Source organism: Oncorhynchus clarkii, chromosome 27, assembly GCF_045791955.1.
Source record: "Oncorhynchus clarkii lewisi isolate Uvic-CL-2024 chromosome 27, UVic_Ocla_1.0, whole genome shotgun sequence".
In the NCBI taxonomy this organism is placed as follows: domain Eukaryota; kingdom Metazoa; phylum Chordata; class Actinopteri; order Salmoniformes; family Salmonidae; genus Oncorhynchus; species Oncorhynchus clarkii.
In genome coordinates this window covers 12,398,254-12,413,025 of record NC_092173.1, presented here as the reverse complement: position 1 = coordinate 12,413,025, position 14,772 = coordinate 12,398,254, and the positions used below count along the sequence as shown (strand labels likewise).

General features: G+C 43.4%; 2 protein-coding genes across 7 annotated transcripts in view; one reads left to right on the top strand and one right to left on the bottom strand.

Moving 5' to 3' along the window:
• Positions 1 to 5,017, top strand: part of LOC139385585 (MAP/microtubule affinity-regulating kinase 4-like) — a 56,330-nt gene extending 51,313 nt beyond the window's left edge. The window contains exons 18-19 of one of the 6 annotated variants that reach the window (XM_071130767.1): positions 154 to 202; positions 3,994 to 5,017. In XM_071130767.1, the coding sequence (XP_070986868.1) occupies positions 154 to 202; positions 3,994 to 4,327 (383 nt within the window). In that variant the 3' untranslated portion in view covers positions 4,328 to 5,017. Of the gene's footprint in view, positions 1 to 153; positions 2,462 to 3,993 lie in introns of those variants that run through there. The other 5 variants (XM_071130771.1, XM_071130768.1, XM_071130769.1 and 2 more) reach the window with 5 other exon arrangements.
• A 2,484-nt stretch (positions 5,018 to 7,501) lies between these two features.
• Positions 7,502 to 11,330, bottom strand: LOC139385587 (creatine kinase M-type-like). Its single transcript, XM_071130773.1, has 8 exons — positions 11,099 to 11,330; positions 9,818 to 10,027; positions 9,416 to 9,570; positions 9,122 to 9,254; positions 8,843 to 9,014; positions 8,595 to 8,718; positions 8,207 to 8,396; positions 7,502 to 8,010 (listed from the first exon to the last, which is right to left on the bottom strand). Exons 2-8 carry the CDS (start codon positions 10,005 to 10,007, stop codon positions 7,832 to 7,834), a joined length of 1,143 nt encoding a protein of 380 aa, XP_070986874.1. The 5' UTR covers positions 10,008 to 10,027; positions 11,099 to 11,330; the 3' UTR covers positions 7,502 to 7,831.
• Positions 11,331 to 14,772: the final 3,442 nt, after the last annotated feature.

Below are 14,772 nucleotides of genomic sequence, written 5' to 3'. Positions count from 1 at the left end.
CACAATGCAAAACTGAACCCAGACCAGTTAGATAGTTGTGCTATCAATCAAATACTTTCTGTATCACTCCATGTCTGCCCACCATTGGGCAGTATGACAGCTCCAGGACCAGTAGTTACTAAAGGCATTTCTATTCTCTCCCTCACACTGTAGCCTCGGCTGCACAGTCTCTGGTCAGACAGTCTCTGGTTAAAACCAGCAGGTAAAGCTCAGAGCATGGGTCAATGCAGCATTAGCTCTAAATGCCCTTGGTGTGACTCGTAGAAAGTAGATGTGGTACTCTGTGATAGATGCCTGTGAGTGACTGCCTCTCTAATTCTTTTCTGAAGTAGGTTCCTTCTGTGTGTTTTATCAAGTAGGTTCCTCAGTGTAACAACAACTTCAACTCCCCATCCATTGACATGAACCTCATTCTCACTTACTCAAACAATTTGAATAAATGATTAAATACCCATAATTATGTAGACATGCCGAATACACAGAGCTTCCACTTGTTTCCAAGAGTAGTACTAGTGTGTGGTATTCTGGCTATGTCCACCATTAAACCTACTCCTACTTACACAGCAGATATGTTTTTGCTAGCTTGTGACCGAGCATAGTAAGATGCCACCGCAAGCTGATTCTGTGACCCACCAGGACAGCATTCCAAAGACAAATGTCTGCTTTGAAATGTAAACTTTAATTAGCTGTGCAAACTTTAATTAGCTGTGCAAACTTTAATTAGCTGTGCATACCACCAGGGCTGGGCTCAATTCCATTTCAATTGCAGTCAGGAAGTACACTGAATTTCCAATTCTCTTCAATGCTTTTCAATGAGGAAAATGTGGAATTAGAATTGGAATTTGGTTTACTTTCTGAATGGACCGGATTTAAATGGATTTGACCACATCTCTGCAAACCACAGACACCTCCAACAATATACCAACCAACCACCACCAACAATATAATGACCTGAATATATATATATATACACACACACTACCGTTCAAAAGTTTGGGGTCACTTAGAAATGTCCTTGTTTTCCATAAAAACATACATGAAATGAGTTGCAAAATGAATAGGAAATATTGTCAAGACGTTGGATTTTTAATTGAAATAATAATTTTGTCCTTCAAACTTTGCTTTCGTAAAAGAATCCTCCATTTGCAGCAATTACAGGCTTGCAGACTTTTGGCATTCTAGTTGTCAATTTGTTGAGGTAATCTGAAGAGATTTCACCCCATGCTTCCTTGAGTTGGATTTGTTTGATGGGCACTTCTTACGTACCATACGGTCAAGCTACTCCCACAACAGCTCAATAGGGTTGAGATCCGGTGACTGCTGGCCACTCCATTATAGACAGAATACCAGCTGACTGCTTCTTCCCTAAAAAGTTCTTGCATAGTTTGGATTGGGTCATGCTTTGGGTCATTGTCCTGTTGTAGGAGGAAATTGGCTCATATTAAGTGCCGTCCACAGGGCGTTGCAAAATGGAGTGATAGCCTTCCTTCTTCAAGATCCCTTTTACCCTGTATAAATCTCCCACTTTACCACCACCAAAGCACCCCCAGACCATCACATTGCCACCACCATGCTTGACAGATGACGTCAAGCACTCCTCCAGCCTCTTTTCATTTTTTCTGCGTCTCACGAATGTTCTTCTTTGTGATCCGAACACCTAAACTTGGATTTGTCTGTCCATAACACTTTTTTTCTAATCTTCCTCTGTCCAGTGTCTGTGTTCTTTTGCCCATCTTAATCTTTTCTTTTTATTGGCCAGTCTGAGAGATGGCTTTATCTTTGCAACTCTGCCTAGAAGGCCAGAAACCCAGAGTCACCTCTTCACTGTTGACGTTGAGACTGGTGTTTTGCGGGTACTATTTAATGAAGCTGCCAGTTGAGGACTTGTGAGGCATCTGTTTCTCAAACTAGACACTCTAATGTACTTGTCCTCTTGCTCAGTTGTGCACCGGGCCTCCCACTCCTCTTTCTATTCTGGTTAGAGCCAGTTTGCGCTATTCTGTGAAGGGAGAAGTACACAGTGTTGTATGAGATCTTCAGTTTCTTGGCAATTTCTCACATGGAATAGGCTCTGTTTCTCAGAATAAGAATAGACTGACGAGTTTCAGAAGAAGGTGCTTTGTTTCTGGCCGTTTTGAGACTGTAATCGAACACACAAATGCTGATGCTCCAGATAATCAACTAAGCTAAAGAAGGCCAGTTTAATTGCTTCTTTAATCAGAACAACAGTTTTCAGCTGTGCTAACATAATTGAAAAAGGGTTTTCCTATTATCTATTAGCCTTTTATAATGATAAACTTGGATTAGCTAACACAACGTGTCATTGGAACACAGGCGTGATGGTTGCTGATAATGGGCCTCTGTACACCTATGTAGATGTTCCATAAAAAATCAGCCGTTTCCAGCTACAATAGTAATTTACAACAAACACTGTATTTCTGATAAATTTGATGTTATTTTAATCGACAAAAAATGTGCTTTTCTTTCAAAAACAAGGACATTTCTAAGTGACCCCAAACTTTTGAACGGTAGTGTGAGTGTGTGTGTGTGTGTGTGTGTATATATATATATATTACTGCTCAAAAAAATAAAGGGAACACTAAAATAACACATCCTAGATCTGAATGAATGAAATATTCTTATTAAATACTTTTTTCTTTACATAGTTGAATGTGCTGACAACAAAATCACACAAAAATTACCAATGGAAATCAAATTTATCAACCCATGGAGGTCTGGATTTGGAGTCACACTCAAAATTAAAGTGGAAAACCACACTACAGGCTGATCCAACTTTGATGTAATGTCCTTAAAACAAGTCAAAATGAGGCTCAGTAGTGTGTGTGGCCTCCACGTGCCTGTATGACCTTCTGCTGGAGGTCATTTTGCAGGGCTCTGGCAGTGCTCCTCCTGCTCCCCCTTGCACAAAGGCGGAGGTAGCGGTCCTGCTGCTGGGTTGTTGCCCTCCTACGGCCTCCTCCACGTCTCCTGATGTACTGGCCTGTCTCCTGGTAGTGCCTCCATGCTCTGGACACTACGCTGACAGACACAGCAAACCTTCTTGCCACAGCTCGCATTGATGTGCCATCCTGGATGAGCTGCACTACCTGAGCCACTTGTGTGGGTTGTAGACTCCGTCTCATGCTACCACTAGAGCACCGCCAGCACTCAAAATTGACCAAAACATCAGCCAGGAAGCATAGGAACTGAGAAGTGGTCTGTGGTTATCACCTGCAGAACCACTCCTTTATTGGGGGTGTCTTGCTAATTGCCTATAATTTCCACCTGATGTCTATTCCATTTGCACAACAGCATGTGAAATGTATTGTCAATCAGTGTTGCTTCCTAAGTGTACAGTTTGGAGTTACATTGTGTTGTTTAAGTGTTCCCTTTATTTTTTTGAGCAGTACAGTTCAGATCATTGAGTGGGGCATAACTGTAGCCTGGTCTAATGAATGAGGTATAATGGTGCAGCATCATTTAGAATGTTGTTGCCTTGAAGAACACACGTGTCCTCAAAAAGGTAAAATTGTGTTGTTAACTTGACTAACTTGTGTTGCTTCCTAACATTCCATTTTATTGCACTGCGGTATCCTCTGAATTGTCCTCTGATTTGAACCACAGATTTATTTTTCTAGAATAGTCTAATTTATGGCATGATTTTAAGTTGGTAGTGCAACTTGTGTATGTTGTGGATGCTACATCCACTCTTCAGTAAAGACTGTTAAAAACATTTTATATACTTTCATTTCTACTGGCCTTGTTATCTATTTTAATGAGTAATTGAGGAATGGATTTCTATTGATAAATTAAGAGTTGTGGCTGTTATTAAACCAAACCCTATATGATACTAATATATTTCTCCCCTGTTCCTCTCTTCCCATCCACGTTAATGCACTTCAACCACACTCCACCTGCATCCTCTTCTCTCATTCAATCTCTCACCCCCAATCACTCCCCCACTCCCACGCTTCACCCACTTTGCCCCTGCAGTCGCCATCTACCTGGGCATCAAAAAGCGCCAGAGCCCCGGACCCCCCGATGCGGCTGGGATGTGAGGGTGCGGAGCCCGCGGGACCCGGCGGAGGTGGTGCTGGCGCTGCGCGAGGCGGCCCAGGGCTGCGGCTGCCAGGTCCACCTGGCTGGGCCCTTCCTGCTCTCCTGCACCCACGGGGCGGCCGGCTCACGCGTGGCCTTCGAGGCTGAGGTGTGCCAGCTGCCCGCCGGTCCAGCCGAGACCAGCGGCGTGCGCTTCAAACGCCTGTGGGGGGCGCCGCTCGCCTTCCGGGATATAGCCACAAAAGTGTCCAAAGATCTGGAGCTCTGAGGGCAACAGGGGGTGGGGCAGAGAGCTTCTACACTGGACAGACTGACCGAGGGGGCGGGAGAAGGAGACAGACTGAACCCGCTACTCCCACTGCCAACCTCGCCTCACCCCCGCCAAAGACCCGCTTCTGGTGCCACACGGACACGCAGGCACACCGGCACGGACGGCCCGGCCCCGCCACTCACAGACCTATGACCTATGAACCCTGCTAAGGCACCTCAATATTATGTGAATCTAGGGAGTCAAGCAGTTCTTTTTTAATTCCATATTTGCAGATTAAGATATTTTTTGTCAACGTAGTTATGATTACATTATATTTGTTGTCATTCCTTTTTAACAGCTGCTATTTAAAAGGTTTTTAATATTGTTTTTCTTTTCTTCACTTCAATGAGCAATTGACAGACTGAATGCATATTAAGAAACAAGGGGCCAGCCCTTTCCTAGACAGAACTCCAGGCTATAGAGCAGGGGTGTCAAACTCATTTTGCCCTGGACGCCACATTCGTTCTTCAACGAGGTCCGGGCGGCAACACTGAAAATGTGTTATATTTCCTTGCCGTCAAAATTTGCATAAAATTGTCTATCCACCCTATCCATAATTTTTTGCATTTTTGATGCTCCCTAACTGTCTAGCTTTCATTTCAGTGATTATTAACAATCTGGACACAATCAATAAACTGTATGAATGTAGGTCCATTATCTTATCATTTCTACACAGTTTCGATTTGGCTGTAGTCATTTTAAAATATTTTCAAAATCAAATTTTATTTGTCACATGACCTTACTGTGAAATGCTTACGTACCCTTAATTAACCAACAATGCAGTTTTAAGAAAATACCTATAAAAAAAAGTAAGAGATAAGAATAACAAATAACTAAAGAGCAGCAGTAAATATCAGTAGCGGGGCTATATACAGGGGGTACCGGTACAGATATATAAAAACAATACTCATTTTTTGTTGTTATTTTTGTGGGGTTTTACTCAAACCCGCAGGCCAGATTGGACCCCCTCGCGTAACGCAGGCCATATAATTTGACACCCCTGCTATATAGGGAGCCATGCCGAAATACAGAGACGGACAACAAAAAATATTATCAAAATATTCTGTAAAACAAATGCCAGACCCTTCTGCCCACCCATCGTCTGCTCAATTCTGTACGACCCCGTCTGCTACTCTCATCAAGTTTCATTTTGTGTTCTGTATATACCGGAATGTTGGTTGCTAATGAGCAAGGCTGTCTGACATCAATGTCCAAAGCGGAGTAGGTGATGACTGCTCTTCTGAGCCACTAACCTTTTGATTTTCTGCGTTTCAGCAGGTAATGTACACAAGCTTTCTACACGTTCTTCTGGTAACACTTTTGGTTTAGCAATATCACCTCTTGTAATTGTATTTCCTCTTAAATGTTACAGCACATCCACAGGGCCAAGATTCCAAACTTGATTTGATGTAAGCTGTGTTTAGTATTATGTTGGGGAATATTGATTGTCACATTTCCACAATCACAATTTGGATCACTTTTTAGTATAAAAAGACCCAAGATCGCATAAAAAAGAAAATGACATCAACTCCTAATTTTCTGCTCAAAAAGAAAAGGATATGATTGATCAAACAGACTATAATAACTACAGCAACGCTAGTTGAATTGCATTAACTATTTATGTCCATTGATTCCTTTATCTGTGGTTCCCTGGAGGATGAGTTCCGAACTGCTCCTCAACACAGCCCTCGGCAACACTGAGCTTCCCTTCTGATAGCCAATCAGACTTCTGTATTGCTGAGGGGGGTAGTTTAGAATGTGACCCTGGGTGACCTTGTTGAAATTAACCCTGACACTCTTCTATAAATGAACCACGATTCCAAGCTGCTCACAATTGATCCAAGTCAGGTAGATAGTCACTCACTCCGGCCTTGACTGTTTGTCACTGGCTTTGATTTGCACCAATATACAGTAATGATCCTTGTCGCTTGTCAGTGGGTCATAGCAGCAGACATGCCAGAACATCGTTCCCAGTTGCTGCAGTGGGCTCTTCTACTTTAGATCTCTCAACCATGTTTCTATTTTCTCAGCTCAGACTGTGTTGTTGGTGTCGCTGAATGTTCCTCAACCTTCCTTGTTTTCTGAAAGTCTGTCTGGCCTTTGTAAATGGCTCAAAGATTCATCAACAGTGGATGATGTTCTCATTACAGAGTGTGCTTGTTTGTCACTGTTACACCTCTGACCATTTCCGCCAGCCTGCCTACACTGGACTGCCTGCCCAACACAATAACAAATCTTCAGTTGTTTTCAAACTCCACCATTTTCCACCTTATTCCTTTTGGTAAAAAGATGTATTGCACACATGTATGGCAGTAGTACATAGTAATCCATGACACTACAATGACTTCAGTTTTCCCGTTGCAAGGAATCATGGGAGATTTTATTTGCAACAGGTGGCCACAAATGTCTTAAAATGTGAAAGCTGTGATTTTGTGCAATTTTTGGGCAACTTTGCCCAAAATAGGACCTCTCTTGCCCAACAATTCCCATATATATTGCTTAAAGCTTAGGACCATGCTTCAACGGTAGGAAGTAGTAGAGCGTTTGAAGCAGTCGCTGTTATCGATAAAACGGGGTGCAAATATGGAAATGACTGACCTGCAGTCCTGCATGTCTCATAGGAAAATTGTGTTGAAGCAAAAATAAATTCTCCTTTCAAACTCTGACATTTTGGATCAAGTTTATTTTTGTTCTCACTGTGGTTGACGTGGTCTCAGTAGATCACAGGTTGGTCATATGTGTAATGGATGGTTTGGAATTCCCATTGTTAGAGCCTCTCCTGTCCATGATATATGAGACAACATACACATTGTCACGTTCATAAAAAGTGGCATTGTTTACGTCGTTACATAGCAACCCACTACCACTACTTATAAAACTACTAGTCTTAGCACCTATAAGTCATCATGACCACCTGCCTTCGCCTCGTGGCTATGACCACATCACAGCCTTGATAAGAATGTCATAACACATGGCCTCTCGTTTTATTGCTTAATTGTACCATGGTTTTAGGGCATTTACGAGGCTGCGCTCACTGAGTTTATGTGTGTGTGTGTGTGTATGTGTGCAGCAAGAATGTGTACGTGCGAGGGTCTGTGTGTGTGTTTCGAGACCATACATCAGACAGTGGGGTTGATTGATAACTGGGGCTTGTTTTATTTGCTCAATACATTTTTACAACCAAAAAACGGATTTAAGATTTGGTGCATTAACATAGCGATGGCCCATGGCACCAGACTATGCGATAGTCCTTTATTCCCAGGATGTTACGAAAAGAACGGGACAGATGGTAAAACGTGACTGAGGAAGGAGAAAAATAAATGATGAAGAGAAAGACTGAAGGAAGGAAAAAAGAGTTGGATCAGAGTGGAGTGTCTTTAGGAAAAGTCCAGGGAGGATGTCTCCTGCCCGCGTGACGACAAGGCTACTCATTTTTATAATACAAAAAGCACAAGTGCCGCTTTACTTCTGGGCGGGGATCATGCCGTCGATGGCCTCTCCCTTCTCCAGCTTCTTCTCCATCTCCACCATGAGCTTGACGCCATCCACCACCATCTGCACCTGCTGCACCTCTGAGGAGCCCAGACGATCAGCGTTGGAGATGTCGAAGATTCCACCCACGGAGGCCGTGTCCACACCACCTGCAGGCAAAGAGGTCAACGGTGAGTCTTCATAATCCTTAACACTGGTGTTCCATGATGTACATGTCAGGTTAAATATGGCTTTACTAGTCACCTCAGAAATGCATATGTAATGGCAGTGTAATAACATTTTATGGACCAGTGCTAGGTATAGTATGACTTCATGCATTAAGACTGTAAAGAGAGTAGCTCGTACCTGTGCCGCGCTTCTGCAGACGCAGCCTGGTCAGGATCTCCTCAAACTTGGCATGTGTGCTCAGCTTGGGCAGCTTGACGTGCACGCCACCGCGCAGGCCAGTTCCCAGGTTGGAGGGGCAGGTCAGCACATAGCCGAGATGCTCGTTCCACATGAAGCCGTGGTTGTGCTTCTTGAAGACCGCCTCAATCTGCACAAGGTAGAGAAGGACAGGAGACAAGAATGTTCCAGTGAGTGCGTTTTCAGGTGAGAATAGCCAACCGAAAGGGATGTGTGTTTCGACTACTGACTATAAGAAAACCCAGCTGCCATTTGTTGTGAACAAGCGATAAAGAACAATCTAGGTATTGACAGTGTGTCAGTTCTGTAGGCTCTGTGGCTAGCCTACCTTCTGCAGACCAACGCAGAAGCGTCTGAAGACCTCCTTCATGTTGCCTCCCTTCTCCATGGAGATGACACGCAGGTGATCCTCCTCGTTCACCCAGACCAAGAAGCTCTTGGCATCGTTGTGCCTTCAGATAGGAGGGAGTACGTATTACATGAATGTGGGACATACTGTACATTCATTATCTGGTTTAACCAATGGTATTGTTTTGGTTTCGGGTATTGGTATGGGCCTGTGTCCTGGGCACTCACCAGATTCCTCTTGCGTCGGGCCAGTCACGGGCCATACCAGCGGACAGCAGCAGGGGGGAGACGGGCTTGTCAAACAAGAAGTGGTCGGCGATCAGCTGATCCTGCTCAGCATCGGTCATGCCATTCAGGGGGTAGTACTTTCCCTTGAACTCACCATCCAGTGTGGCCAGGGCTGAGGGGAGAGAGACATGAACATGAGATTGACATGGTCGTGCTCCATGGCAGCACAGCTGACCCTGATTTTATAGTGCTGATTTTACTGAGGGCTCAGACACTCACCCTCGATGGACAGTTTCTCAACCATTCTGCGCTCGCCACGGCTGTTGTGGGGGGGCAGGGTGTATCCCTTGATGCTGCGTCCGGTACGCACACGGCTGGACAGGACGTAGGCGGGGTCAAGATCATCACCTCCCTGTAAACGGGAAAATTAATTATGTCGCTCTACACATGGAAGTCATTCAAATGCTGTCTAGTCACCACGGTCCACTGCAGCCTTATATATTAGCTAAGAAATCAAGCTTGCAAAAGGAGCAATGAAGAAATGTGATTGCCATGACCACTTTCTTCACTCACCTTCAAGTTCTCGAAGTTCAGGTCGGTCTTGTGTTTGTCGGTGGGCTTGTAGCCTCCGTGACGGTCGGAGATGATGGGGTCGAACATATCCTTAAAGACTTCGTAGCACTCTTCATCACCAGCAACGCAGCCGACGGTCATGATGAAGGGGTGTCCTACAGACAGAAAGAGAATTAGTGAAAACTATTGCCACAGGAAAACTACATGTAACAGGCCCCCCATCAAAGTGCATTACCAACAGTCTCATTTTTCATGCTGATAGTGTATTAGTTAATAGCACTAAGAATGTTTTGCTTTCAGGTGCCCTTATCAGCCACCAATCAGAGTAGATCAGGACATGCCTATCCTGTGACCTCACAGTGCCCTGACGGGTCTTCCTGTGTGTGTGCTTCCAAGTCTTACCAGGGTTGTCCACACCGGTCTGGGTGCAGTCGTCCAGGGTGAAACCGGAGGGGGTAGACTTGCTCCTCAGCTTTTTGTACATGTCCTTGGTCAGCACCTTGGCCATGTGGTTGTTGTGCAGGGAGAGGTCTGGGAACTCCTCTGCATCAGAGAATTTCATCTTGTAGTCATTGTGGCAGTTCTTCGTCATGATTGCGGCTCTCTTTTGTCCTGCAAAACGGAGAGGGGGAAGAAGTGTGAATCTATGCATGATGATCTGGCACACTGTAACGAAAGCCCTCCCAACTAAATATTCAAGAATGATGAAAGAACAGTATCTGGGTCCCTAACAACAGAATTGTGCCACAAAAGAGAGAGCATGATGGGTTTTCAGAAGAAAATCACAAGGAACTGTCCTAGCAATGGCCTAACAATACAACCAATACCACTAAATATACCATATTTTGTGATTTGTAGTACTGAGTCTCCTAGCGTCTTATCTATCAGTGTCCTGACCCCTCCAGCCACCGCCTCATGTTTCCACGGAGAGTGACAGGGGTGTGATCTACGTGCTTTTATGCACTTAGCAGCAGAAGGTATTTTTAGACCAGGCCATCCACTCTACACCCTCTTGCTATGGCTATACTCTGACACTGGCATGCAAGCCACCTTCCCATTCCTTCAAGGGAAACACCATCACTGCAGCCTAGTCTGGCTACCCCCCAGTAGGCGATACCAGAGAGTTTCAGAGACTGACTTGATTCATTCTCCGGTCATTAGCACAACTGACCTTCAAATCAGAACGAATAGGATCTCAGATTAACATCTGAACTACAAACATGTTGTGGAATAATTGCAGACATTATAGAAATTCAATACTTCACTTTGCATGTTTTCTTTCAGCAAAATATCTAAAATGACTCAGTGTCATCTATAGATCACCACTGGTAACAAATCAACCAGCCGCTGTCCTGTGACTATCCCTCCTCTACTAACAGCCGTTAGTGATCATGGCTGTTTTCAAACTAGTGCTCTCTTTTTACCAACAAAACTTTTAACAAAGTTACGGTTTGCACTCAAGAGGATGACGAGTAAAAAGGCATAAGAAGTAGTTTAAAGAAGAAAAAACAGTAGATCTTCCATTTTAGGAAACGCTGCAAGAAACTGAAGAGGAGTCCAATGCAAAAAAACCAAGAAGAACCGATTTCAGGATTCCAAGTGGTGCGGCGACGGAGAGGTTTCAGAAATTCTCATTTCTACTTAAAACTCTTTTCCAGAAGCTCGCTGCCTAGTAGGTTTTACCTGCACAGGAGAAAAGAAGGAGGTAACGTTCCCGGGATCCACCAAAGCCAATATAGGAGTTACCCAACTTTGACAGGTGTTAGACCCTAGTTTATATACCCAGACCTTTGCACCCATTGGCCGGTTTGTCTCTGAATTCTCTCACTCGATTGGACAGCCACAACCCCTGATGCCCAGTTTAGTTTCTAAAAGGCATGAATTTACATCACAACACCCGAGATGGTACAACAGCTGTGCCTACCCCCTGAACGGCAACGTCCCCCTCCTCCTCTGATTAGCTAGTTGAGGTGGGGGGGTTGAAGGAGACAGTTGAAGTAAAGCGACAGTTGTAAAAAGACACTGTCTCCGGGGACACTGTTATAAGTGTTCACACTGAGAGATTGAGGGATCCTGGGGGAACAAATAACTACTATGTCTAAAAGCGGAAGCTAAATGGCATATATTATATTACTAGTTGTGGGGTTTCATGGGAGTTCTCCCCTACAGTCATTGGAGCTCCCTCTCATTCATCTGTAGTGTGTTTGGTGCGTATTCCCACCCCCTTGGTCCTAATTTGAATCAGTCAAAAAAAAGTCATATGATTTTGCATAGGAATATGGTTATGGTCCCTTGAGAGAGATGGCGAACCGGAAGAGGAGAAAGGAGAAAGCCACTTCATTGAGCATTTCATAAACAATACCTGACAATATGAACCACAAACTGGAACTCCTCTTGGATTCAGAGCAATTGCACTTCGCAGAGGTTTTTGTTGAAGCTCATAGTCAATCAAGGCTTAATGTGATTTCACACAAGGTTTAACAATGTTATTGAGGAGACGTTTTTTTTAAAAGTATTCCGCACAGTGCCACTGTGTCTCCCAGCTCAATGACTAGACAGAATGAACAATCCTCACACTTCAGTGTGCCGTACTTACAAATCCATGCCGGCCACCCTCTACCCTGAGCTTTTGTGCCAACCATTCTGTCAGGACAAATCTACCAAACTGTGCTAGATAATATATGCCTTCATGTCTATTTCTAGCAGCATGCCAGGGCCCTGCCAAAGAAAGATGCTGTGTCCCCATGGGGTGATAGTCATAACAAACATGCACACACAGATAGAAGAAGAGTCTTTAGTTGGAAGGACTGCATAAGATTGAGTTGAAACATCTTTTTTTAACTAGGCAAGTCAGTTAAGAACAATTTCCTATTTTCAATGACGGCCTGAAAACAGTGGGTTAACTTAACTGCCTTGGTCAAGGGCAGAACGACAGATTTTTACCTTGTCAGATCAGGGATTTGATCTTGCAACCTTTCAGTTACTAGTCCAACGCTCTGACCACTAGGCTACCTGCCGCCCCAGGTTGTCTAAGCATCTACTGTATACAACCAAAGTTTGCTGAAGCAGATTTAGAAAGGGTAAGAGTGATAGAGGTGGATTGTCGAGGCCTTGTGCACAAGCCTCCTTCAGTAAATATTATCAAAAGTATTATTAAGTTTAAAAATGTGTTCAAAATTCGATCTCGTGTATAAAATGCACCTTACATAATACAAGAGGGAAATTGGCAAGGGTACCAGCCAGTGGTTTTATATCAAATTATTTTGAGATGTTCAGCAGGAGTATGAGATATAGCAGGTGCCTTGTGTCTGAGATCTATTACATATCAGTAGTGCCATTACTGACAGATATTAAATCAGAGAGAGCCCCTGTGACAACAAAATTGTTGATGGGTGTGACGCAAACACTTCTAATCCCTCCCATTATGCAAAGTAGGGGGCAGCCAAGAGAAGCTAAGCTCAGTACTTATTGACGTGCTCAGGGGTTTTCTATTGCAACACTACTGAGGGGTTCAATGTAATAACCAAATGTGTGAAGACTTAATGACCAGGTTCATATTTCAATGACCAAGTTCATATTTCTTAATGAGGGAAATGGAATGTGTCTCTGCAATATGTTTCAAGCTTGCTACACTCTGTGGAACAAAGCATTCTCTAAAACAGGTGTTCCCAACCTAGGGGTCCTTCCTTGCTTAAAGGGCAACAAAAGAAATATCACTATTGTTTATACTGATCTAAAACAAAGCATAAATAGGATAGAAACACGCGGTAAAATGCCCGAAGAACATGCAACTCTGCTGCACATGGGAATATCTTTGGTTTGTCATTATGATATTCAGAAGCTGAACTATGACATTCCAAAGGCAAAGAGTCAAATAAATTAGACTTTGCTTGGGAAGTAATCTTATGCAGTGTGACTCTCTTGCCATCAATAATCTATTCACGTTCTATAAACTAAAATATGTATAATTCAATTGAGAGATCATATAAATAATCATAATAAAACATATTTGGTAGTGGAATATTACACTACATGACTAAAAGTATGTGGACACCTGCTCGTCGAACGTCTCATTCCAAAATCATGGGCATTAATATGGAATTGGTCCCCCCTTTGCCGTTAGAACAGCCTCCACTCTTCTGGGAAGGATTTCCACTACATTGATGCAGGGATTTGCTTCCACTCAGCCACAACAGCATTAGTGAGGTTGGGCACTGATGTTGGGCGATTAGGCCTGGTTCGCGTTCCAATTCATCCCTAAAGGTGTTTGATGGGGACGATGTCAGGGCTCTGTCAAGAGTTTTGTTAAACTATGTAGAATTGCAGGAAATGAGCTTCAAAACAAAATTTTCCTAGGTCCCTCAAATTAAACAAAATCAAGCTGGTGGTGTATTTAATATAGGCCTTCTCAATAAACAATAATACATGTGAAAAAGGGGGCCCTGGGGGAAAAAGTTTGGGAACCCCTGCTCTAAACCCCCAGCAGAGTAGCAACAAGACAGGTTTAAGTCTGTGTGTGTACATGTACAGTATGAAAACTACCGTTCAAAAGTTTGGGTCACTTAGAAATGTCCTTATTTTTTAAAGAAAAGTACATTTTTCGTCCATTAAAATAACATCAAATTGATCAGAAATACAGCGTAGACATTGTTAATGTGGTAAATTACTATTGTTGCTGGAAACGACAGATTTTTTAAATGGAATATCTACATAGGCTTACAGGGGCCCATTATCAGCAACCATCACTCCTGTGTTCCAATGGCACGTTATGTTAGCTAATCCAAGTTTATACTTTTAAACGGTTAATTGATCATTAGAAAAGCCTTTTGCAATTATGTTAGCACAGCTGAAAACTGTTGTTCTGCTAAAGAAGCAATAAAACTGGCCTTCTTTAGACTAGTTGAGTTTCTGAAGCATCAGCATTTGTGGGTTTGATTATAGGCTTAAAATGGCAAGAAACAAATAACTTTCTTCTGAAACTTGTTAGTCTTTCTTGTTCTGAGAAATGAAGACTATTCCATGTGGGAAATTGGCAAGAAACTGAAGATCTCGTACAATGCTGTGTACTACTCGCTTCACAGAAACAGCAAAACTGGTTCTAACCAGAATAGAGACTGGGAAGCCCCGGTGCACAACTGAGAAAGTGGACAAGTACATCAGTGTCTAGTTTGAGAAACAGACGCCTCACAAGTCCTCATCTTGTGAGCTATGTCATGCCTATCCTCCCCTAATATGACTGACCAAATTAGTCTCTGTCCATGTCCCCATGACCCTCCCATGTGCCCAGTCAACCCCAGTCAACCCCCATCCATCCTCATTATTAATGCACCATGGTCAACAGCATTACCATGACTGCA